The 27270-nt window shown below is 42.3% G+C and overlaps 1 protein-coding gene across 7 annotated transcripts in view; it reads left to right on the top strand.

Moving 5' to 3' along the window:
- Positions 1–27270, top strand: part of PSD3 (pleckstrin and Sec7 domain containing 3) — a 525478-nt gene that overhangs the window by 470757 nt on the left and 27451 nt on the right. For all 7 annotated transcript variants that reach the window (XM_083175230.1, XM_083175238.1, XM_083175249.1 and 4 more), the window contains 4 exons: positions 9846–9916; positions 21225–21382; positions 25844–25988; positions 26785–26928. In XM_083175230.1, coding sequence (XP_083031356.1) covers positions 9846–9916; positions 21225–21382; positions 25844–25988; positions 26785–26928 — 518 coding nt within the window. The remainder of the gene's footprint in view (positions 1–9845; positions 9917–21224; positions 21383–25843; positions 25989–26784; positions 26929–27270) is intronic.

Below are 27270 nucleotides of genomic sequence, written 5' to 3'. Positions count from 1 at the left end.
CTGGAATCACTTAAATTATTTATGATTGGAAGATGTGAACTGTCTTCAAAGCTTTGCAAGGTCTGTTAATACAAAATCCACTCTTGTAGTGTCAAAATGTTACTAGGGGTTTCCGGATGGCTGACAAACAATGTATAGGTCGACATGGTCAAAAGGTTGACACAATCAGTAGGTTGACATGGCAATGGTCGACATAAAAGGGTGGTTTGAGTTTATTAAATGTATTAGAATTTTTGGGACTTTTTCATAATTTACCATCCATGTGATTGGGCATGCATTAGTGATTGGTGCAGCATTAGCGGAGCCAGGCACATGGCCCAACGCATGGTGAGCGAATCGGTACGCATGCTAAGGTGTTGACATTGACAGCAAAACATGTGGAAAACTCATGTAGATCTTTTCATATTACGACATGTTTCAAGTCGATCTGATGCTTGTGTCTACCCGTGGCATGTCAACCTATTTCTGACCTTGACATTGTCTGTGATCTATACCACCCCAGTTATGGGGTTACTATAAAATAAATAGACACATTTTATGTTTTATATAAACTAAAGTATTATTGATTTAGTCAAAGTACCTTCATGGATGTGTAGTGCGTCTGTAAGTTTTTATGCGTAAGTTACATATGTTTTATGTGTGAGCTTTTTGTCACATGACAGATGTCAAGATGATAAACCAAATAGTTCCAAACACAATGGAGCATGTCTTTGTCAACACTCGCAACAGCTGCTGTGATGCGTTTGTTCAGATCGTTCACACTTACAGGAAGATGAATGTGTATGGCTATAAATGTAAATGAGCTAAAGCATGGGTCTTCAAACTGTGGCCCTCCAGATGTTGTGAAACTACAAATCCCAGCATGCCTTGCCACAGTTTTGCTGTAAGGGAGTGTTAAAACTGTGGCAAGGCATGCTGGAGGGCCACAGTTTGAAGACCCATGATCTAAAGTAACGTATTACAGTAGCTGTCGCGATGTGACACAAGACAAATACTGTATGCAACATTTGAAATATACTCATAGAAACTAACAGACAAATAGTTAATATCCAACAGTGAGCAGCCAGGTCTCCTGTAGCTAGAAACATGAGGAGACTGTGCTGATTAATTTGATCTATGACACTTGTATATTTTGAGTAACTGATTATGTATACAGTGCAGAAAAGAACTTGTAAAAGCTATGGCTGCTACATTGTAGCACTTTGTGTACAGATTCAGAAACTCCGTTGCACACAAATGGGTACTCTTTACCTAGCACGGCGCCCACGATTTTGATCGTGGGCATCGCAGGTAAAAAAATCGCGGGCATTGAATGCACTAAAAATTGGGTGTGACCGACGCGATGCCCGCGATTTCCCATAGGGAACAGTGTTAAATTTCTCAATTGACCCGATTTTACTGTTCAATGCCTCAATTGACCCGATTTTTCCATAGGAAACAATGTTAAATGGCCCACAGAGGCCAAATAGCCACCCTGAAGTGTGAAATGGCCCCCACAATTGTTAACGCCACCCCACGATCAACGTCAACCCGAAGCGTGGCAAGCACAGCGGTACGCTTCCTACGACCTTTTCCATACCCCCACTATCCACGTCGGCGTGGAGTTGAGAATAGAATAGTGTGGCGAGCGCAGCGAGCCACCGAGCCCGAAGCGTGGCGAGCGCAGCGGATACCTTCACAGGTAAACGCGTCCCTTCGCGGGGTTCACAGGTATCCGCGTCCCCTCGCGGGGCTCGCCACGCTTCGGGCTCAGTGGCTCGCTGCGCTCGCCACACTATCCTATTCTCAACTCCACGCCGACGTGGATAGTGGGGGTATGAAAAGGTCGTAGGACGCGTACCGCCGGCGCTCGCCTCGCTTCGGGTTCACGTTGATCGTGGGGTGGCGTTAACAATTGTGGGGGCCATTTCACACTTTAGGGTGCCTATTTGGCCTCTGTGGGCCATTTAACATTGTTTCCTATGGAAAAATGGAGTCAATTGAGGCATTAAACAGGAAAATCGGGTCAATTGAGACATTTAACATTGTTCCCTATGGGAAATCGCGTCAGTCGCGTCGCACCCGATTTTTTAGTGCATTCAATGCCCGCAATGGGCGCCGTGCTAGGTAAAGAGTACCCACAAATTAATCTGCACAGTCTCCTTTTGCCATCTAGTTGCATTGCGCTGTGATTAAGACATATTTTCTACAAAAAAAAATGACCTACTAGAAGATTGTCACGCAACCTGGTGTGCCAAGTGGTGTATGTTGTGACGGCTGCAACGATGTATGAGGACACATTTGTAAGTATCTTGACTATGGTATATCAATAATACTGTTGTTATATAGATTCAAGATTGCTCAGCACACAGCGCTGCACATCGATTTGTCAGCTGTGTGACACTCTTTCTGACAAAATCCTTCTTAGATTGACAAAACCATGTGCACTGCAGGTGGGGCAGATGTTACTTGTGCAGAGAGAATTAGATTAGGGTGGGGTTTTACTTCAAAGTGAGATCTATATTGCAGTGTACAAATAAAGCAGCCAGTATTTTCCCTGCACAGAAACAAAATAACTCACCCAAATCTAATTCTCTCTGCACATTTTACATCTGCCCCACTGCAGTGCACATGGTTTTGTCCCTCTAAGGAGGATTTTGTCAGAAAGAGTGAACTAGAATAAGACCCAGTGTTCTCCAGTGAGAACACTGGCCCTGACTGGTGATGTAACAAGATATATCCAGACTTTTGGCTATTGCTGGGCAATAGCTATTGCTATTTTCGAAGCGATCTAGTCAGACCAGCACTGGGCTCTAGGACCGGGCAGCTGTAATGTTACAATCTTGATAACATCTTTAAAAATGATCTCTTGTAATGTTTTTTTTGGCAAAACTCTACTATATCAGTTTTTGACGTCTCTGTTATATGGATTTCTGTCATGATTTTTATACAGTATGTCCGCTTTATTCCTGGTGTCAAGGCAGCAGTCATGCCCATCCCATGAAATGTTCCTTTACCATCTATTTTCATAAGATTGTGATCAACTTTGTCACCAACAAACAACCAAGACGAGTCAAGTAGCTCATTACCTTCAAAAAATGAATCTGGTGTGCCACAACTTGCAACATTCTTCTCAAATCAGAGCAGTTCACTATACGATGAGCTATATACTGCATCTTTCTAAGAGTTTCCTAGAGGAATTTAGATCAATAGTGATGGTGTATCTGTACTGCTAATCCAATCTGCAAGGGATCAATGACAGCTCTGGGTCTAGCTGCTTGTACAAGGGCTTGGCCAATACTGGCTACTTTCTGTGGATTTTGTTTCCCCACAAATATTTTTTTCAACCTGTTCTGTGATGTTTCTGGAATGACCTAGAGTGCAGAGTGGAGTGTCAGATCCTCAACTTTTGGGTAGTTATCAGTAGCAGATACTACATTTTCTTTGATTTTGCTCACAATCAGCATTGCAGCCGTTTCAGTTAAGGCTATCTTTTGTGCTTCTTCATCACGTTGGACTTGTGAGTCTCGGTAGAAAGAAGGAAGTATATGTGATGTCTTCTCTCTAAATGTGACAATGTTTTGTAAGCGGATGAAGATTGTGTCTCCATAATGTTCTATCAGCTTTTTCTTACTATATGTTCTGCTTGAAGAAGTTACATCGTCGCTATTCAAGAACTCATTTTCTCATGAAGCTCTGAAATGGTCAACTGTTCTTCATCGTTTTCTTCAAGATAAGCACACAATTTTAAGAAAGCCTCTTCTTGAGAAGCATCATTAGGATGCCGACATTTCTGAAGTTTTTCAGCAAAACCAGAATAATCATCCCAAAATTGATTTGGCAGATCATATTTGGTATGAAAAATTCACACTAAATTCATGATGATATATGCAGTCAGCTACATGAAGGTCTCTGGCATAGTACTCAATTCTCCCTTTTACTCTCGATGACCAGTCATTTGACTGATTTTCACAGCACTCCATGATTGTCCTGGAAAAAGCATCTATCCTTATGTAACTGTAGTCAGAACTTTCAAGGGAATCAAGTGTCCCACAGAAAAGGCAATCACGCTTAATCGAGAAAGACCCAGCAGACACATGTTGAGTTTTTCTTGAATATGGTTTACTGGACTCATGTTTCTTCAATTGAATGTATTTTTTATAAACATAATGTTTCGACATTGTACGTGTACTTTACAGCCAGCAGTGACAACAACACTGTCACCTCTCAGAATATTTGCTGCTTTTATGCCAACTGTCAGCAGCGCTGACTGTTGTGCTGCTGCGGCATCGCCGCAGCAGTGTCCCGGCGTCCTGAGAAGGGCGCCCTGGACACTTCCGCCTGGCTGTGTCCGGGCGGGTGATGTCACTTCCGCCTGGCCGGGCAGCGTCATTGTTAGCCCTCTACGTTCCCCAGCAGCCGCCCAGCAGGTGCCAGGCAACGGGGTGCGTCGGGGATCGTGCGCCCGGCCACCTGATAGCCATTAGGGCAGGTGGGCTTGGAGCTGTGGCAGAGGCTGATAGGCTGGACTATCCCTCTTAAGGGATTCAGCCCTAATCAGCCCCGTCGGTGATATTGCGAGTGTCCCATGCTCTGTCCTGTCTTGTCTTGGTCTGTCCTGGTCCTGCCAGTCATGGTCCTGTCCTGTTTCACGCTGAGTCCTGTCAGAGTCTTGTCCTGCTGCAGTCTGGGTCCAGTCATCGTCCAGTCGCTGTCCTGGTCCAGTCACAGTCCTGCCTTGGTCCAGTATTGGTCCTGTCCCGATCCGGTCCTGTCCTGATCCGGTCAAGTCTTGGTCTCGTCCTGATCCGGTCTTTCCTGGTCCTGTCTCGGGCCTGTCTAGTTCTGGTTGTGGTTCAGTCGTTGTCCAGCCGTGGTTCAGCCGTTGTCCAGCTGTGATCTGCGTCCAATCCTGGTCCGGTCTCAGCCCAGTCTTGGTCCAGTTCCGGTCTCGTCTTGGCCCGGTCCTGGTCCAGTTTTGATCTGGTGCCATCTTGGTCAGCTCGGCACCATCCAGTCCTGCTAAGTCGCTCCCGGCATACACATTACCATCCTGTGCTGCCAGAGGGTTCGGTCCGGTCCTTATTCTTTATTTCTGCGGGCAAGCGGCCCTTTATCCTAAGTTGTTATTATTATTGTCCTGCGTCAGCTCACCATGATTCGGAGAGGCCCACGGCTGTGGGTTCACGCCTGTTTTGGGGTACCGTTACTTTGAGTTTACTATTTTGTGTGCATGTGTTTTGTTTGGTGGTGCCCCGTTATTGCTTCCACACTCCCCGTCATTGGCCTGGTACCGTTAGCCAGGGGGTTCTGTCCAGTTAGTGCCTGTAGATAGATCTCCTCTTGGTCCTGTCTCGGGCAGTCGCCATAGACTTGTCATACCATAAAACCAGGTTGGAGCGGGCTTAACTCGCTCCTTCGAACGCGGCGACTACAGGAGAAGCCTAGCAATCCGCAGTCTACGGTCACCTGTCTGAGAAGGCCAATAGAGTCAGTGTAGGGTGTGCCGTGGCCCTCCTAAACAGCGGTCACGGCTGAGGGCTCAGCCCACCACCATCATCCACACGTGCCTATCACAGTACTTCAACGGGGGGGTTCAAACCCAGATCCATAACACCATCAGCACCTTTCTCACGAAGTTCGATTACGGCACCGTATGTCAAACTGTCTTTGCAGTTGGGACAGTTGTCACTTGGATTAGCACTCATTTTTCCAACATGGAACAAAAGAAAACATGGTTAATACCACGGACTAATAAAATAATTATCTTCAAAAAAATATAATTAAGTCGAAAACGCTTGAAAATAAGAATGTTATAGGAATCTCTATGACTTTCAAGGTTACCGACGGCTGGCTGAAAAAAAAAAAAAAAACTTTCTGATTTATTTGTAATTGAGTCATGGTTGACCTATAGTTTAATAATATTTTTATACATTAGAATCTCTTTGCCCCCGATAATTCAAATGTATTCCATTTTAGCCTTTTCTAATGTCCTGATTCAGAATTGTAAGGTATTGCAGAGTAAGTGCAGGAAAGCAGCTGTGCAGTACTGTACAAATTAAATTCCGATGCATCAGGGAGCGTCTGGAGTCGAGATTATAGCAGACCTCAGTCAATCTGAATAAATCAAAGCTTGAGCAGACTGGTTGTGGCCTCTGGTCAGCTGGGTCCAGGAAGTTAGCAAACCCTCAGCCCAGCACGCCTACAAGACAAAGGCAACGTCCTCATTTAGTAAAATGTATTCTGTCGTTTTCTCTGCTCCTCCCCCCAAATGCCGCAGTATGTCAGTCAGGGAGATGCGAGTGATATCACGGGTCCTGCCTTATACATAAGCAGACCCACATACATCTAATTTATAAGTAAATCGTTGGGCTTGCAAACAAATCCAAATCAGGCATTGTATGCTCACACTTTAAAATTTGCAAAATGAGAGAGAGATCAATAACAAAGACATCTTTATTATGGACATTTTGTAGAAGTCACACAAGTGCAAGTACAGCAGTTCAGTAATCACAGATAAATGATAATGTACTGATTCTTCAAGTTGATCCACCCCACATCTTGGGAAATATATTAGTCATTCTTGGCAATTGAACAGATTACATTTATATGCATTTAGTTTTAAATGACTGTATTGTAATTCTAGGATATGATTATGCTGCGCCAGATAACAGTTCAAAAAAGTACGAGATTTACATTATAGTTAGTATTCATGCCTAATGGCTGGTTTCCAAGCAATGCTCTCTTACCATTCCACACTGTTTCCTCATAGGGGTCTCATATTGGCAATCAATGTGTGACTTGCAGTCTTTTCCATCAAACTAAAATGTCCTGTAGAAAAAAATGTCAGGAGAGTAATAGTTCACAATAAGCAACATCTATGATACCTGTACATTACTTGTTCTACACAAATTGTATCTTGTATGCTTGAACGTCAGCTGGGCACATGCTGTACAAGTATCTGTCAGACCCTCTGTCCAATCTGATACTGCACATCAAAATACAGAGGACATGATGCTATGATTTATGTATAATAACATTTCCCTTCTTGTGATCACACGTATTGCAAAGTCGTTTTTTTTGTGACTTTATATAGCAGAGATAGAAAAGGCAACACTGCAGTTCCCCAGGTGTTAGATTCTGTAGAATTCAATTGTGGAATGGTGGAATTGGGAAACAAATGGCTGGCAGTCAATTTATTGGATATCATTATGGATGTGTGCGGTCTGGTGTAGGAATGGTCTTTTAAGTTTCACCAGTTGTATTTTATACGGACTACAATACAGTATTGCAGATTTATTAAGACTGGAAGGCTTAATAAATCTGCTTCAGTGTGGCTTTAGGATCCCTCCCTATATGCTTCCACCTTGTGGGAGCAAGTAAATACTAAATGATATGCCATAAGCACCATAAATGGGCACTATTTTTCCTTTATTGTTTTTAGGTACATGTTATATAATTTATCTATTTATTTGTCTTTAACGTTTACATAACAATTTTTAAGTTTTTATGGTGCATGATGACATGATGGGGCTGATTCTTTGTCGGAAGCAGCTGCGACCAAGTTAGCATCTTTTACTGCAGTAATCTGATGCAACAATATCAGTCAAGTGGTTAGATATATGTTGAAGAGCATTGCACAATTAAGAGGTTATATGAGAAAGTCCATACTGCTGTTGGATTTTCAGGCCTCTTTATTTTTTATTTATGAAAGTGGCGGGCTTCCAGTATATTTCACAGTTGTTAACTGGAAAACCAACGGCATGCATCATGCAACTTCACATAAGCAAAACAAGGCACTGTTGCAATAGAGAGACTGTATTAGAAATGTTGTAGAAAAGTGATGTGCGTTCCTGTGCGGGGACAGGGAGGTGGTTATAAATGTATGCAAAGTGGTGGGCATGTTTTAGGAGTGCCGCAGCCATTTCAGTAAGGAATTGCATACACAGACGTTCACATAAGAGGCCCCACCCCGATAGAGAATTTGGACATACAAATGTAGCCAGGCTCATTGTGGCTGCGACCATTCCATCCTGTATCTAGTTTGCCATAGGAGATGTGCCTGTCTATGGGCTTGCGTGTATATTTGCACCCACTGCCCATATGCATTACATTGTGCAATTGTTTAGACACACTACCCGGGATTTCACTTGGAGACCAGGGTCAATTTCAGGTGATTGGGATCAGGGAGTGAAATCTCAGCTAGACCCTTTCAGACATAAGCTAGTCCCGGGTTGATGTGCGTTCAAACCTGGGATTTTCACATATGTCTGAAAGGGGTATAAGTCACCTAGTTGCTGCCGCGACGCACGTGCGTATGTATCACGGCAACAGTAATACGGCTCCATCTGTACCATAGAGCTGGTGTAAGTTTTGATGGCGCCACTAAGGATATTCCTGCAGATGCTGGAAGTGGGTGTCTCAGTCCTTGCAACAGCATACAACACCGCTGCTTATCACATTTCCTTCATTACCATTACACAAGGTCCTTCACCCGAAATTCATTGGTATTCACAGCATGCATCTCACTCCTAGCTGCATGGTACAGCAGCTTTAGCAGTAACACATGGGGATTAACTCATTTGTTTAGTAATAGTGTGTTGTTCTGAACTGAATCAAAGTGATATTAGATTTTTAAACAGCAGGTTGTTGTTTTTTTTCTACTTTATCAGTGCTCAGCTGTATTAAGAAAATCCAAGAGGAATTATAGGATAAATCTTATTAAGCTCATCTTTTATATCAAATATTTAAAATATACTTAAACCATAAAATAGATTTTGAGAATTCCTAAGGGAAACAAGTTTAAAAAGGCAATGTAATAACAAATCAATGCAGTGACCTAGGTGGTTATATTGCATATGGTTTTATTTATCTGTGGAAATCCTGCACAGTACGTACTGTGAATGGTCCTATTAAATGTTCCGATGAAAGTATTGCCTGCTGTTTAATGACCAGTAATCATTTCTTTACCCAGCATGCCTCATCCAAACTGGGGACCATTCATTTTTTAAAAGGGAAATAGTTTGTAATGTATATTACCTTTTTTTTTTATAGCTAATCTAAGATGGTAAATTTAAATACCAATAATCCTTGGCCCACATTATATGGTTATTGGTGTTACTATGGCCCTTATTCTGGTTCACTCGCGAAGGCAAATTCTTTATCAAATGGACAAAACCATATGCACTGCAGGAGGGGGGGGGGGGGCTCTCAGATGTAACATGTGCAGAGATAAATAGATTTGGGTGGGGTTTTACTTCAAAGTGAGATCTATAGTATATTGCAGTGTAATAATAAAGCAGTCAGTAATTTCCCTGCACAGAAACAAAAGAAACTCACCCAAATCGAATTCTCTCTGCACAAGTTACATCTGCCCCACCTGCAGTGTGCATGGTTTTGCCCTTTGAAAAGGAATTTGCCTTTGCGAGTGAACCAGAATAAGGGCCTATATATGTTATTTAACTTTGAATTCATAGTTTCCTTTTTCTTTCATTTAAAAATGTCTAAAACGAGGTGATTGTTAAATGATCAACCTCTTATTATTTGTTTGTAAGTCACAATATTGCTTCATTATATTTTGCTCCAAAATCTTTTGAAAATTGTTCATTTTTGATATATCGCCCTTCATTATATTTACCCACTAGTCTTGTTTTATGACTTCTACTACTGTCTCTATATATGCTAATAAATAATAACTTTCTCTCTCTGTATAATAAGCCTACGGTGCTTACATTTATTGACCTTCTAGACCAGGAATGATAACGTTCTCTGATTTGACATGAATAGTAATATAAGCTTTACTTTTCTTTGGCATTTCACATTTTGTTGTGTGTTTCTGATATCATATAACACTTTTTCTTCTACAGCTCCAAGAGGAAAACGGGGATGGAAAACATTCTATGCTATCCTAAAGGGAACTGTCCTTTACTTGCAAAAGGTAACAAAATAAAAAGTAAATGCCCTGTACATGCTAATGGTATTTATGCAAACTTAGAACTTGATTCTGACTCTGGCGTATCTGCTTATGCTTTTCCATTTGGCTGTGGCTGCTGTTTACTAGATTATGCTAATGTGAAAATCCACCTTTGTGTAGCAAAAATCAGTGTGACTGCATGGCCTGTTACAACCAGAAGTGACTGGTATATTGGCACCGTATCTTTCTCATACTTGGAGGAACTCAGTGGAGGGAGTAGATGGCTCAATCTCTTACCAAAGGCTGTGTAATTTGTCTGTGCTTTGACCCATTGCATCCCTTATCGCCAAGCTGCAAAGTTGCTCTCTCGGTTCATTACAACTAGTAACAGAACTGCAGAAATACAGTAGTGTGTGAGCACGGTTGTTGGCAATAGGTATAGACAACATAGGAGCAGCTAGACAGGATTCCTGGACACAGCCCACCCACTGACACTCTGGACTGAGCTATTGTCTTAATTTTCACAGTATCCTCTGTAAGGACATCTAAGCGTAAAGCAGGAGCCCCAATACTTTTTGTCGAAAATAAAGATAGGGTCCCCTGCTTTAGTGTGGATTACAGAGCCCTGTTAACTAGTTTGTTATAAATCTTTGCCCAGGGCACCTAGATACCTAGCACTGGACCTTTTTAAATGGAAATATTTTGTTAGATATTATTGGAATATGTTATTATAAAGCAAGCACTATCCGTACACACTGCACGATGTAGTGGATAACGGAACTATGTATTGTTGCCTTCCTCATTTAATGCATGCCATTATTCCCTGGGTCCTCCAGTTGTCCCAGGGACGACCCATGGGAGCTTGCATTCCTGGGTACGCACTGAGGGGTAAATTTAATAATATGGGAATTCTGTTGAACTATTGGAATTTTTTTTATATTTTTTTTTAAATAATGTATTGTAAGACTGCAAAATACAAAATGTAAATAACATTGGTCAAGCACAAACAACATTGGTAAAATAATAAATAAAAAATCACACTAATTGTTCGTTGTACCATGGAGTAAATTTGACTGCGGCATGAAGACTTTCCTTAACCTTAAAGAAAAGGGTGTAAATATAGGGAAGCCAGATGGAGAAGACGTTCTTGGCTCCTTTGTCTTTGTTAAGGGACCAGTCGATTTTGAATAAATATGAATTTCTAGGATGCAGCAGAGTTAATGACAATGTATCAGTAGACACCCATTGAGACAAAATGGTCTTCCTTGCAGCAGCTGTGATCTTAGCCTTCATTGGGTGAGTACCTCCAGAAAGGCGAGATGAGCTATAACTTGGTATAATGTACCAGATAGCCCACTCTAGTGTTAGAGCATATCCAATACATAATATTGTGGATATGTAGGTGTGAACCTGTGGGCGTTTCAAGTGGTAGAAAGCCAGCTGTAAAACCAGGGTTATGCCCAATGGGTAAATTGGGGGAAATAGTTGTAGGAAGTTTCATTTGCATTCTCACTTGTCGCCAGACCAAACATGTGGCATATAATAATAATACATTTTGTGTTACGTGTGGCGAGAAAGACGAGGGTCAAGTGTGTAATAGGCTAGTTAACGGGACATCAATGCTGAAAGATTGCTCTAGGTGCGTATCAGCAAATCCAGATGTGCCTTTAATCCAATCTATTGCATATTATTTTTTCTAATTTACTATGGCCCTTATACGGCCATTCGTATTTGTATTCCAGGCTATGCTTTTTCATATTTTAAAAATATGAATACATACGCCATCGGAAGAATACAAATAGGAATCACCATTCAGTCGAAAATCCGTAAGAATACAAATAGGAATCACCATTCAGTAAAATCCGGACAGTAATTGACCCAAAAATATGCTTGGGAAATACTCCTCATTTTCCAGGCGTGCTTAGCAGAAGCCTTCATGGATTAGTCAGAACCATGCAGGCTTCAGTGTGTAAAAATAGAAAGAAAGAAAAAATAATTAAAAACCCGACGTGCGGTCCCCCCGCCCAAAAATTACTAGCCCAATTACTCAAAGAGCCTGTCATGGTTTTAGAAATTCACAGTTTAAACCATGTAGAGGTTCCCCGTTATTTTTAAAACCAGCACCAGGTTCCCAAAATACATGGGATAAATCAGTTGGGGTATTCCATATTTTGAGAACCAGCACCAGGTAAAACCAGCCACCAGGGGACACCTATTATATTAGGTCCCGAGGCTAAAGCATTTACCCCCTGACCGGTTAGCACAGACAGGCACCGGGCTGATGCGTTAAGTGTAAAATTAGAATAAAACTATTGTGCAATGTTGTGGAACTACAAGTCCCAACAAGCCTGCAAGGAATGCAGAGACTTGGATAACTACAAGTCCCAGCATGCTGGGCAATAAAGGGTCCGCTGGTACTTGTAGTTATACAGCAATGCAAAAAGTTAAATAATAGACACACACACCAGTACATTTTAACTTTGATGCACACTACAATCACACATACTATACTTACTTATAGGGTCCATCACAGGTCGGTCCCCTTGTCCAGTGGAATCCAAGTGTCAGACCTGTTGAAGGAAATTATACTCTCCTAAGCCTCCGTCAAAGATCAGGCAGCTTCGTGCCATGTAGGCATCCCGGAGAGAGGTTAAAAAAAAAAAAAAAACGCTGTCTCAAAGCCACCGACTCATGGTCCCCATACACGCTGCGATAAGAAGTGTGCAATGCGACACGTTATCGGGTGGATTGCATCGAATGGCACGCGTGCATTTTGGATGAGATCTGCGGGCAGTACAAAAAGTAGGTGCAGCACATACTTTTTTTGTACTGTGCGATGCGATGCCCGCGGGAGCGCGCATCGCGTCAAATTGCAAGCTACTTATTGCAGCGTGTATGGGGGGAACTTAAGAGTAGTGGAAAATGTTTTGTTTACATTCTCTGCTCCTCCCCAAAGTGTGAGATTGACCGCCAAGTGGCTAATTAGGAGCTGAGTTTCGCAGAGAGTTTAATGCATCCCACCCATGACAAAAAGGATGATAGCGAATAAGATGAAACAAATCCACATATGTATGTTCTGTTAACTTCACATTTGATTTTATGAAATTCAGAAATTCTATTTGCTTAAAGTCAATTAACTAGATAAATATGACCAGATAAGGAAGGTAAGGCATTTATTTTGTACATCAGTGGTTAATATCAGAGAATCTACTGAGTTTTTGGTCCTTTGTTCTCCTCTAATGAATAGGTGATGAATGATGGTCCTCGCATTAATTGGCCTAATGCAGACCGTTGCCTTGAATTGCTGTATAGTCAGAATTGAATTAGGAATCTACAGTGATTTAATGCTGAGTGCCATGTGTTTAAACAATGACTCTGTTCATTTTCATTGCTTTTAAAGATAGTAATAACACTGGTGATCCACAGAACTGCTTCACTTTTTTATTATAATTAATCATTTAATTGTAGCTATTGAATAATATTTTTTCCAAGTGCTGTAAATCTTTCAATTGTTATCCATATTTCATTGCTTGCAGTAAGTAACATATTAGGTTCTATTGACACTGGGGAAAACCTCTGCTGTACTTAGCTGCATCTAACTAGACCTTTATAAATGCAATCTGTAGTCTGTCATGATGGATTTGCTTGAAAAAAAGAACAATTAGGTCAAGTGCTAAAAAAATCTCACATTTTATAAGACACAATCAGGTTCAACAATCCAAAGAATATGCTTGCTCAGTAAGGGGTAAATGAAAAGGTCCAAAATGCAAAAGGACACCGGTGTATTTATATAGTTATATAGTACAGAAATAATACAGTACAATCTGGTGAGACTGCCATGCTATAGATTCCTATCCTTATGTATCCCTTCTATTATCACTATAGATTGTAAACTTGTAGGGCCCTCCTACCTCTGTGTTGGTCTGTCATTACCCAATTTGTTTTAAAATGGTTGTTTCCAAATGTAAATGGCAATGGAATATACCTGTTAACATGTCAGGAAGCACCCATTTCCTTTAAAACAAATTTGGACACTATTGAGGTTACTGGATAGAGCTCCATTGGCACAATATCCTGGTTGACTGGTCCGGAACTACTTGCACCATAGGGACACCACCACCTGACTATTCTTTGGATTACAAAAGATCGCATTATCGTGAGGATGCCTCTATAATTTGAGAACTGCCATTACCCTCCAGTGGTATCATCAAATCCAGCAAGGTAAATGGACTGCCTCAAGTTACTAGACTGCCAAGTAACGGTCCTACCAGCGAACTGAATTATAGCCAATTGTTGGGCATACTGAGAACCAGTGGAAATCCATACCAATTTAGTATACAGTATAACCTCTATGGTCCATTTTTTACATTGGTTTAACAATTTTTTTTTATTGTTTTATAAAAGGTTATTTTATGATACACTTGCTGCTAGAATGCACTTTTATTGAAGATACGATATTTAGAAAATATATCTGTACAAATAAATACAATTATAAATTGTAATACCTAATCGATCCAGTTCATTAAAGCGCTCCACCTTTTCTCCTTTTTATCTGTAACACTACTTTAGGGACTTGACACACCCCTAGTGGAGCTGCTTGACACAGCACCCCTATTAGGCGCCTGTTTGTTTTTGGCTGGTCTGGCCAAGAGAACCTTTTTTATTGCTATATAAGAAACGTAGTGAATAAATATTACAGGTCTAAAAATACATGCATACAAAAGTGAACAATATAAAAAAAATGCAGGACACACAGGCATACAGATGGAGCAGCCCTCAGTTTTACGGCTTGCAATCGCTGGCGGAGGGTGGCTGTGGGTGGGCCAGCGGACAGGGACGGACAAATGGCTCACCCAGCAAGGGGTGCTTGCCTTCCAGTCTCCGCTTCAGGGAGACAGACAGGGAGCAGGGTACTTCTGCAAGGCTTCTGACAGAATGGGGCTTGCTAGCATTTCACGCGCACATGCCCCATTCTGGCGGACGGGCGTGGGAAGAAGCATGGCGATAGACTCACCAGGAGCCACTGTAATTAGAGCATCTCCATCTGTACTGTACCGGATCGCTAGATTGCATGTGCTGGTGGTGGACTGACTGCCAGCAAAACGGCAGTCGTGCGAGCCCCCTTCTGACGGGGAGGGGTGGGGGGGGGGGGATAGAATTACCAGGAGCAGCTGCTCCATCTGTACCTACAATCATTATTTCTATTCTAGGTGATGCAAGAGAGGAGAAGCAGGTGGACGGTCACAGGCTACATCATACATATAATAATCAAAGTTTAGTAAAAATGATGTAAAGCAACCGGTGTCAATCAAGAAATGATTTCTCATGTAATAAACCTTATAATTGATGCCATTCATCTTTAGCACAGGACTTTTTCAAAGGTCTGTGTAAATCTGTTGGATGGATGGGACTTAAGTTCAATATTGGGATAATGATGGATTTGTTTGCTGAAAATGGGACTCACGCACCGCATTTGCAGCAATGGGGCGCTTGAGCATCTCATATGCATGCAATTCCCATTCTCAGCTAATGGCACACCGGGAGCAAAGATAAGCGTGGCTCCATCTGTACACAAAGGTCAACTTAAGTAAAATGTTAACACGATAATGGTCGACACATTAATTTTTTTGTGATTTTTTTTTTTCTTTTTAATACTTTATCATCCACATGGACTCCAGCTGGGAATGGTAAAGATTGCCAAGCACAGTGGTAGAAATGGACTCCGACTTTAATAAAAATCAAATGGAAACTTAAACTGTAAAGAGCAAGAGGACCAATTAATATCAATAGGAAAAGATGAAAGAGTATGTTAAAGCTGTATAGCATTAAACCTTTTTTGTTAAAAAGGACATGACTTTAATATTTACATATTTTAATGATCAAATAGTCTAAACTAAGCAGTCTAATTAAGTTTGCTCTGTTCCAGACATTTGTGCCATTGAATAATTAAGACTGTTGTTTTCATAACCTAATTTTTTCCTAGTAAAATAGTAAAACAAAAATAAATAAAGAATAAAATAGGGAGCTGACACTTTTTGCAATTCCACAAAAAATGTTTTAATTTCAAAGCTGGAAAAAGTCTAAATAGAATCTGTGTCATCTGGAATACATGTACAGAACACTAGTTATCAAACATAAATTACATATTGTACAACAAAATATAAGTATGAACCAGGGGCGCTGGAACGTTTTTAGGTTGGGGGGGGGGGCAAGATATAATCTCATTTTGGCGCCCCCTAAATTGCTATATGTTACCCCCTGATAGTTAATACATACATATATATTACACATATACTTCTTTAAAATGTATTTATATCATTGCAAGTCAAAACACACCTCTGCTTTTACAATGCTGCTGCCTGAATTTCTGGGTCGACTGTCTGGGACACTGCAACTGCAAGGCAACCTGCCTCCCTCCCTGCTCAGCTTCCCGGGCTCCTCTGTCTGGCCGCGGCGTGGCCTCTCCGGCGTGTGACGTCATCACGTCACACGCATAGGAGAAGCTGAGGCAGAGTAACCAGCAGTCACTGCTGCTTACCCTGTCACTCAGACTCCCAGGCCACTCCCCCGCCCGCCCTCTCATTCCCCAGCCAATTCCCCAGCCGCGCACGGCGCAACCATCCCTCATTGGACAGCCGCCCGCCCCGCAATGTGACTGACTGACAGCAGCCAGTCTTTCATGGCTGCTCCCGTGCTGCCCACGGCCGACTCGCCTGTGCGGTAGCGGCAGGCGGTGCGCCAGCAGGCGCACGCAGCAGTGCACTGACTGCGGAATGTAAGTTTAACAAAAAAAATACTGCCCGTTTTTGACACATAGTGCGCCGGCCGGGAGCAGGTTTAGCGCCTCAGTAATTTTGGGGGGGGCAAGCTGCCCCCTCGCCCCCCCCCCCCGTTCCGGCGCCACTGGTATGAACACATTACAGAACTCACAAGATAAGTTTAGGCTACATTTACATAGAAGGAAGAAGCTACATCTAAAAATAAGAAGAGAAAAAAAATTTTTTTTTACCTCTGCGAATTAAGATGGGAATTCAATTAGCCGAGTTTAATTACCACAGCTAATTGATCCCCTAGGGGTTATTTAATTGTCCCTGATAGCTGCCACTATAAGGGATTTTTTTTTCAATTGCATGGAGGCAGGAGAAAAAAATCCCTGATAGCTGACCCGTTTTCACAATTGGGCCCATGAAACACATGGATCTACGATCCCTGATTCTGTGTGTTTTTCCAAAATAACGGGTACATCGCAGTCATATGTGATACTTAGATACTATTTATACTAGTTTGATGGAATACTCTTTTGCCAGATTTTGAACACACTGGGCTTTATTTTGCCTCAGCCTTAATGTTTCCCAAAAATTTTTCTACTGGTTCCCAAAAATTTTTGAATCACGGCACCCTAGTGTATTAAAATTCTTTTCACAGCACCCCTTTGCCAAAAGGTTATTATTCACAAATTTAGAAATATATATATAATATATTTAATTAAGCAAATTGATTTTCTATATCATATTTAGGTTTAATAATGTAGGGAAGGGCAATATTTGCTTTTGTTTGTCCACATATATGTATAATTGGTCATAATAATTTGAATTGGTCCTGGACCACCAAGCCAAGCCACCCCTGCAAGTGTCCTAAAGAACCCCAGGGTGCCACGGCACACAGTTTGGGAACCACTGCTCCATATCTCCACTACCACCATTTTCCCATGTCTCCCCCCACAACACTTGCTTCACCTGTCCCCCTTTTCCCTGGTCTCTCTCTCCATCTTATATGAATCGATCTTTCTCTACCCATCTTCCACCATTCCGTATTGTCTTTCTCTTTATTTTTATCCATATTAGTTTGTCTATCTCTGTGTCTCCCCCTAGGTTACTACTCTCTTTTCTCTCCTAATATTATAAAAAAAAACCTCAGCAAAACATTGCTGTCAGATGCACACTAAAGGGGTGTACACACGGAGAACTTTTAACAGGAGTTTTTGACTAAGTAGTCAAAAACTCCTAGAAGGTTAGCCAAAATATCCCTATTTTTCTCCCGCTTAGTCAATATTGTCTAGCAGAAATTGATTAGCATAGATTGACTGTGCAGGCAAAAAAATTTGACTAGATCATAGACTATCCTTGCTTAGACAAAATTGCTTAGTCAAAATCTCCAGTGCATCTAGCTAAAATCTCTCCCAAAATTGCTGTCAAACGTGCTTAGTCAAAATTGTGCATTAGTCAAAATCTCCCCGTGTGTACACCCCTTAAAGGTTGCTTTCCATTTGTGAAGAAACCACCTCAACACCCAAATAGCCAACTTCTGTCAGAAGGTGTACTGATATTGTATCCTTCTGTTAGTGGTGTGTGGGGGCTGTCCAGTGCATGCCCCTGCTGTCTAACAACCATTACAGGACCAACTTGCTCCTTGAGTCATGTACTGCCTATTATCATTGGAAAGGGGAGGCCATTTACTTTGCAGACCCCTCATACTAACCTGCATCCATTATTAATTTTTTTTCGCATTCCTCCCACATGTTTGTGCCCTACAAAATCCTGCTTTTCCAGTCTTTTTATTGTGGTTAATAATACCTTAGAAAATTTCTTGTTGTATCTGCGCACTGAGATTGATGTTAAGACTAGCTGGCAAAAATCATGAACACTGTAATGTTAACCAAGCCTCTATGGTAGCTGGCCACACCCCTAAGCAAGACACAGCATTTCCCTGTGGGAGCTGTATAAACGTAAGGGAGACTCCCTAAAATTGCAGCATACAGTAGTTGGAAGGTATTTATTATGCATAAAGTGTAAGGGGCACTATAACTGAGCTTTTCCCATGAGACCACACCCATGAGTGTTATGACACAGGAAATGTTGGAAACTATGTCTTAAGGTGCATACACCCTCTAGGATTTATTGACCAATATCGTTCATTTTGGCCCTTCTGAACAATATTGGTCAAAATATCATTCAGTGTGTATGTATGCTAGGAACGACGAAGGATGATGCACATACATGCCAGTCATTCATCAAGGTTGTTCGTCTACTGTGCAGGCAGTTCAATTTGGGTATATTTCAATAAAAGCCTATAGACTGTACCTAGATTGTTTGTCTTTCGTCATATCGTTCAGTGTATGCACCACGTCTTTCGTCCAAGACACTGGTCAAGTTCAAGGGAAATTGGTCACCAATATCTTTTAATGCATACATCGCCTAGTGTTTATGCACCTTTAATCTTGATACCCTCCAATAATCATTAATTTAAACTTAAAAATGTGTAATATTCAGTACTACATAAATATCTATACTGCTATAAGAAAAACAAAAGCTGTTCAATAGTGTAACAGGGTCATTACATTAGCCCAATAACATTAGGAAAATATCCATTAAAAATGTAGTTCCTTAGGAACAAATGTTGCGTGTCACTAGCAGAATTACAGCAAAAGATCACTGTTTCAGCATGACAAAATAATTACAGATACCATGTAACATAAATGTCAGCCAATATAAAGCAAGTAGTTATTAATCTGCATCACATTTTAATAAAAAAAAAACAGTTTCACAACCTGTTTTATGAAAAGGTCATTATATAGTCAGATGTTACAGATTTATTTTCCATTTCTCTCTTCTGTAAATAACTCAAAACCATCATGACTGATTGGGATATAAAGGTGCCCATACAGTTGTCCGATTTGGGCTGATTTCGCCTGATCGGTTTGGGCCAACAAATCGTGCCATATTAGACCAGGTGGGCGGTTCTGTGCGCATTGGGTAGGAGTGGGGATCGGACGAGCTGCACATTAAATCTTTTGGATCGGACCCATCAGTGGCACAACGTGGGTGCTTTTTAGCATCCGCAATGTGACGGTCCGATCCATAGGTGTGTGCCAGCGGTGAAGTACTGCTTACACACACCTATGTGCAACAGCGGGGTCCATGTGGAGGGGAGTGGGCAGTAGCGGCTTGGAGCTTATAGCAGTATTTTCTGGGCGGCAGGGCGGGAAGCGCTGCTGAATTTGAAAAAGTATTTTGAAAAGACGGGATGGACGCTGATTGGCTGAGAGAATTCGGTACTTGTGTATTATAGCGGTGCCCCCGATGTGCATCGCGCAATGTTTTCATTGCGTCGCATCGTGTTTGCCCCCTATGCGATGAAAGATCGTATAAGCACCATAAAGGGTGCTTTTAAGCACCCTAATGGGTGCTTACAATGTGAAATGCACCCCCACGCCACCCCCCCCACTATAAACGTGAACCCGAAGCGTAGCGAGCCCGCAAGGGGCAGCGGTACGCGTCCTCCGACCTTTTCATACCCCCACTATCCACGTCGGCGTGGAGTTGAGAATAGAAAGTGTGGCGAGCGCAGCGAGCCACCGAAGCGTGGCGAGCGGACGCGGATACCTTCCCAGGTATCCGCGTCCCCTCGCGGGCTTCACAGGTGTCCGCGACCCCTCGCGGGGCTCGCTGCGCTCGCCACGCTTCGGGCTTGGTGGCTCGCTGCGCTCGCCACACTTTCTATTCTCAACTCCACGCCGATGTGGATAGTGGGGGTATGAAAAGTTCGAAGCACGCGTACCGACGCCGCTCGCTGCGCTCGCCACGCTTCGGGTTCACGTTTATAGTGGGGGGGGGGGTGGCGTGGGGGTGCATTTCACATTGTAAGCACCCATTAGGGTGCTTATACAATGTTTAATCGCATCGCATTGTATGCCATGTACAATGGCATACAATTTTAAAATTGTATGCCATTGTACAGTATCGCGCGATATTGCGTCGCATCGCATACCATCGCATGCCTTATGGTATGCGATGCGATGGGCGCCACCAAAATACACAAGTACAGAGAATTCAGCCAATCAGTGTCCGGCCAGTCTTTTTTTCAAAGTATGTTTTCAAATTCAGCAGCGCTTCCCGCCCCACCACCCGGCAATTATCGCTACAAGCTCCCAGTCACCGCTGCTGAAGCTCCTCTTGGGATATGGGGGCCAAAAGATTCTGACAAGTCAAAATCAAAACTAGACATAGAACAGTTTTCAGTTGCATAAGAGGCTGATTCGGTCCCGATGTGCAGCCCCGTGGCACCGAAATCAAATAGAAAAATAGACTGTGCATACAAGACTATATAGTACAGATCTGTACTATATAGTCAAAATCAAATGTATTTTGCTTACTGTGCGAGATGATTCCAGTCAAAGAGCAAGGCAATCACACCATGTGTAGTTGTAACATATACCCTTTAGTGTAGTTGTAACATATAACATCCTTTTATTACAATTTCTGAAGAAGAAAATGTGTATTTGGTTTCTTCTAATAATATATTAAAAGTACTGTTTTCCTTTTTAAACATGCAGGATGAATATAAACCAGAAAAGGCACTGTCTGAAGATGATTTAAAGAATGCTGTAAGTGTGCATCACGCTCTGGCTTCGAAGGCGACAGATTATGAGAAGAGGCCCAATGTTCTAAAACTTAAAACTGCAGACTGGAGAGTCTTTCTCTTTCAAGCACAGTAAGCATTACTCAAAAACAATGAAGTGAATCAAATGTACTGTATGTCTTAAATGTGTTAGATTTTAATCCGACATCTTTCTGGAAGACTAAATTGAAGATGAGGGTGTAATGTCTCGCCATCTTTTATTTATTTTTATATATATATATATATATATATATGTATATATATATATTATATATATATATATATATATATATATAGTCCAGTAGGATGATGGCACTCACACTAGCAATATGGACAACAGTGGGGTGCACAGAGGGAGGTACGGGTTGGTGTTCGACCCTCCAGACATATTCCAAAAAGGACAAGCAGCAGCACTCAGTGGAAAACTGTGAGAAAGTTCAATAAGGCATTTATTAGAAAATGCTGGTCACTTAGTGGTCATCTATATATATATATATATTATTGGGAAGCACTCTCCTAAAACAATCTGCAGATAAAAAGCTGTGTTTTAATAGGAAATTATAACATGAAAACAGGTAAATACTCAACGTTACAGCTGTAGGATTTGCTGCGTGGTTCATGCTGTGCTATTGTGATGACATTTGATGTGATATTTGTGGCTCCTGAAGATGGTCCCAGAATGGGACAGAAACGTTGAGTATTTACCTGTTTTTATGTTATAATTTCCTATTAAAACACAACTTTTTATATGCATATTGTGTTTGGAAAGTGCTTCCCAATAATCTCTATATTTATGGACATTTTTTGTTCTGGAGGACACCCCTATTCTTGCATTTGGCTGGATGCGAGTGCGATCTTTACTTTTCATATATATATAGTGTACGTTCTTTCTATATCTGTTGGGAATCTTGTCAAATTTGAAAGAGTAGATGTCACGTTCCACTTCTTCAAAATCAATATTTATCTACATTGTAATAAACAATATTTGAAATAAATTGGTATATTTTATTTATGGGCACTAAAGAGATGGATTGATTAATGCAGGTTAGTCTTTCTCAAACTGAAACATAAATAGTTGCTGTAGACCTAGCCTGTACTTTTATGAGCTCTGATGTTCCAAGACAAGAACACCAGAAAGCATAATGAGATGGGTACATGGTACCTGAGCGTCTCTTATAATTTCATCTGATATATGGTAGCGGTGGGGCAAAGGGATTGTGCAGACCATTAGCTTCCATTTCTCAACACGGTAACATAACTCCTAGGGCAGTATTCAATTAACATTATTGCGGCATGCAGCGAATCCTGTTTAGGATTCGCTGCACAGTCGCGGTGTTCTGGAGCCTCGCTGTCCCCCTGCTATCACCGTATTCAATGTCGTAGGGGCTCGCTGCCCCTGACGGCGAATCTTAACCACTGCGTTGTCCTGCAGGGAGCTGGGGGATGGAGGCAGGTAGGGAGATGGAAGTCTCCCTGCCTGTCCCCAGAACATATGTGGAGGGGAGGAGGGCTCCCCGGGACCCAGGCAGCACAAGCTGCCCCCCAGGAGAGTATTTGTAGTGAATATTAGGTAATATGCGCTCAAGTTTATCATTAGCGTAGGTCCTATAGGTATGGAGAGGTATGTGTATGGTCTTAAAGGGGCTGCAGTCTATCAGGTGTGTCCTGGACACCCTGTGAGGTACTATGAGAAAGAAATGGATAGACTGCGCTCACCTGTGATGCGCTTATGATGAATATACAAATATAGTGTGTAGATGTAAGCAAAAGAAGAGAGTAAGATGGTAAGTGGGTAAAAATTAATGAATTTATTAAATAAAAATGAAGTCGCAGTGGGAGAATGTGTGGAGTCCTGGTGATGCAGGAATAGGCCAGCGGGGTATCACTCCACTAGGCCTATTGTTTAGGTGTAAGAGTGACCTAGGTAGGACTCTTTAACCATAGGTCCCTTAATAGGAACCTATGTACCTATGTGGGTGACCGCAGCGGTCTGTATGGGCAAGGGATGGGGGATTACGTGGATACAATGTCCAAGTGCACAGTATTGCGGGGTGCAATTGTCCTGTGGTACTGTGTCAAAGTCTCGTATTAGTGGTGTTAATGCAGGATAGGAACGAATAAGGATGTTGTCCAAAACTGTGTGCCAGGAAAAATGACCGGGGTGGAGGACAGTGAGCGGCGTCCCGCTTTGTACTCTTACCGGATCCTTGTAGGAGAAGTTCTGCCGCCTCTAGAGAGCTGTTGTCGATGGCGCGGGTGGATGCACAGCCGTGCGCCGGCACCCGGCTCCACAGACTTCAGCCTCAGACTTCAGCAAACATCAATCTACGTAATCAACCCCCTTCTGCCACAGCCTCCTCCCAGCCGGGAGTGCGAGCCAGCAGTACGCTGTCTATCGTTTCCAAGGGAACCGTGCTCTCGCGAGAGTGGAACCCGGAAGTCACGAGCGACAGACACTGTGGAGCCGGGTGCCGGCGCACGGCTGTGCATCCACCCGCGCCATCGACAACAGCTCCCTAGAGGCGGCAGAACTTCTCCTACAAGGATCCGGTAAGAGTACAAAGCGGGACGCCGCTCACTGTCCTCCACACCGGTCATTTTTCCTGGCACACAGTTTTGGACAACATCCTTATTCGTTCCTATCCTGCATTAACACCACTAATACGAGACTTTGACACAGTACCACAGGACAATTGCACCCCGCAATACTGTGCACTTGGACATTGTATCCACGTAATCCCCCATCCCCTTGCCCATACAGACCGCTGCGGTCACCCACATAGGTACATAGGTTCCTATTAAGGGACCTATGGTTAAAGAGTCCTACCTAGGTCACTCTTACACCTAAACAATAGGCCTAGTGGAGTGATACCCCGCTGGCCTATTCCTGCATCACCAGGACTCCACACATTCTCCCACTGCGACTTCATTAGTATTTAATAAATTCATTAATTTTTACCCACTTACCATCTTACTCTCTTCTTTTGCTTACATCTACACACTATATTTGTATATTCATCATAAGCGCATCACAGGTGAGCGCAGTCTATCCATTTCTTTCTCATGCCCCCCAGGAGAGCCAGCAGGGGACCAGGTATTCACATTCCACTTCACCATTAAGAGATGGTGATTTGCTACACGGCGACAATCACTTAGAAAGATGACGAAAAGTGCACGTTGAATAGGGTGATTCACTTTCTGACACAAAAAATAACCTTCCAATGCGAAAAAAGCACAAATTCGCCATAAAACATGGCGAATTGGCCTCATTGCATACTGCCCCTAGGCTACATGTGCCGCCTAGGTAATGTTGACTTTTGCTGAAGCTATGAACACAGCCAATGGGAGAATTGTGCAGACACATACAGAGAATATGTTTCTGCAGCCTACAGGGGTGCGGGAGAGGGGAGCGCAGCAGGGCCTGAGATTACCTGGTAGTAAGCAGTTGAAGATACTATGATATTATGATGAAGCTGTTTGGAGATGAGAAATAAAATAGAGGAAACGATGTAATGTTTCCTTGGAGATGTCTGACAGTCAGTAAAAAGATAACTGAGCAGTTAAATTGAGCTCTAAAGCCCCATACACACTAGAGGATATAGTAAAAGATATCGCTCAGACAAGAGCTATATGTTTTGTGTGTACACTCATTGTGGTTAATAGTGCGCTCCCTCGCATCGTTAATGACCCAAATGTTCAGTGGGTCCCACTGACGTCACTGACAAATATCGTTCAGTGTGTATGCTCTATATCGACAACCCGCGGCTGATATCATTCACAAAGTCAGTTGGGGTCATCTAGTGTGTATAGGGCTTTACATGCTTTCATGTATTTATTAAGTATGTTCCTTTAGGAGCTGTGGGCCTGATTCAGCTTACTTAGTAAAGCAACAAAGCACACAGCTGAGCAAAATCCTGCTGCACTGCAGGGGCGGCAGATGTAATGTGTGCAGATAGAGTTAGATTCAAGTTTGAACACACTCCACTCAAATCTAACTTGCAGTATAAACATAAAGCAGCCAGTATTTATCTTGCACAGACAAAAATTTACCTAGCCCACCAATATCTAATTCTCTCATGTAACATCTGCCCCACCTGCAGTGCAACATCATTTTGCCCACTTGTGTGCTTTGCTTTGTTTTGCTTTGCTTAATCCCATTACAGTTAGATCCTATTACAGTTGATTTATTTCACTCTGTGCTTAATGCAAATGTATGCTTGTATTTTATTCCATATGTGATAACTTGCCAATTTTTGGTATTCTGTTAATAAACCTTATTATGCTAATTTATCATGTTAGGCTATTTTATGCTAAACATCTCTTACTACAACAGTCATAAATGAAGTAATAAACTAAGATAGACACTGAAAGTGCTGTACAATCTGATATTAACATTCCACATTCTGCATCAATATTCATTATGGATAAATCACTACTGGTTTATAAATCTTGTTGTTGTGAATTGTGCTGATAAATTGTACAAATATAAAGTGCAGTAGGAAGCTTGTTTTCGTACCATGAGCTGACGTCGTTCTATATTGTTCTTATATCTAGGAGCACTGAGGAGATGGATTCATGGATTAATAAAATAAATTGTGTGGCAGCAGTGTTTTCAGCTCCGCCGTTTCCAGCCGCTATAGGATCCCAGAAAAAATTTAGCCGCCCGTTACTGCCAGCCACCACTACCAAACTGTCTAAGGTCTGTAACTGAACACATGCCTCTAGCACAGAATGTTAATTGACTGTTGAGAATGATTCACGTAACAGTGTATTTCATTATTTTCACAAATGCAAATAACTGCTGATAACATTACAAGTTTAGGTTACAGCTCAGTTTACAGCACATTCCCCTGTGTTTCCCTATGCCCCTTGTCACTTCGGCTCCAGGTTTTTAAACCTCCACCTGACCCGTGTCTCCTCAGGCCTCACTTCACTTCTGCTGAGTGTGCTTCTTTTCTCTGCCCTTGCAGGTGGCTCAGCTCCTCTGATGTGCATTGCAATAGTAGTGAGAACTCGTGCAAGCCCAGTGGAGCTGGCCAGGAGATGAGGTACAGCATATCAGCACTAGGCTAGTGCGCTGTGCTCTCTGACAGGAATCTCCGGAAGGCGGCGTTCTCGCTCTTTCCCTCTTCCACAACAGCAAACAAGTTGTTCATACAGCTCATTGGTTTTTCTTACTGCTTTGCATCAATAAAGAGGCTAAAGAGACCATCAATTGATTTTTTGCCTGTGCATCCGCATGTGAGGGGATGTGTAAGCGTACACATCCCCTCACCTGCTAGTGAGGGGATTCACGCAGTGAATTAGTAGGTATTAATAGGTACGTCAGCTCTCACACCACAGTGACTGCCCATATAGCAATAGCTGTGTTCTCACATTCTTAGTACACACAAAGCAATGCTTGCATGCAGTAATTCTGGTGTATTCACTGACATTTCTCATTTAATGTCCCCCGTGAGTCCTGAATCACTAAGGTGTCAATTGTCTGATTTCAGGATGAACAGCTGAAGTCACATGAAACAAAACTCAAACAAATCTCCACTGAGCTGGCTGAGCATCGCTCCTATCCACCTGACAAGAAGATAAAAGCCAAGGAAATAGATGAATACAAGATGAAAGATCACTATCTGGAGTTTGAGGTATAGTATGTCTTCTGAAACGTGATAAATACTAAAGGGTATTTTCACCCTATACTTTATGCTAGGGGATAATCAATGTTGGGTAACAACTGTCGGGCTGTCCCATTGTCGGTCTGCTTGACCGAGATTTTGCTGGAGGGATTCAATGTCCCGCCTGCCCCGGGTCGAGTACCTGAAATCAGACCGGAAGACCTAATCAGAAAGGGTCTCTCATCTTCGCATTCAGTCATGCGTCCCGACTACAGTATTTAGATGGGACCACCCTGACTATGAGGACTTTGGAATTGTCTTCCTGGACTGTTTGAAAACATGCACTGTCTGCAGTGCAACGATGATGGGGTC

Source organism: Crinia signifera, chromosome 1 (assembly GCF_055691185.1).
Source record: "Crinia signifera chromosome 1, ASM5569118v1, whole genome shotgun sequence".
In the NCBI taxonomy this organism is placed as follows: domain Eukaryota; kingdom Metazoa; phylum Chordata; class Amphibia; order Anura; family Myobatrachidae; genus Crinia; species Crinia signifera.
The sequence above is the reverse complement of the archived record's forward strand: the minus strand, read 5'-3'. Positions and strand labels throughout refer to the sequence as shown.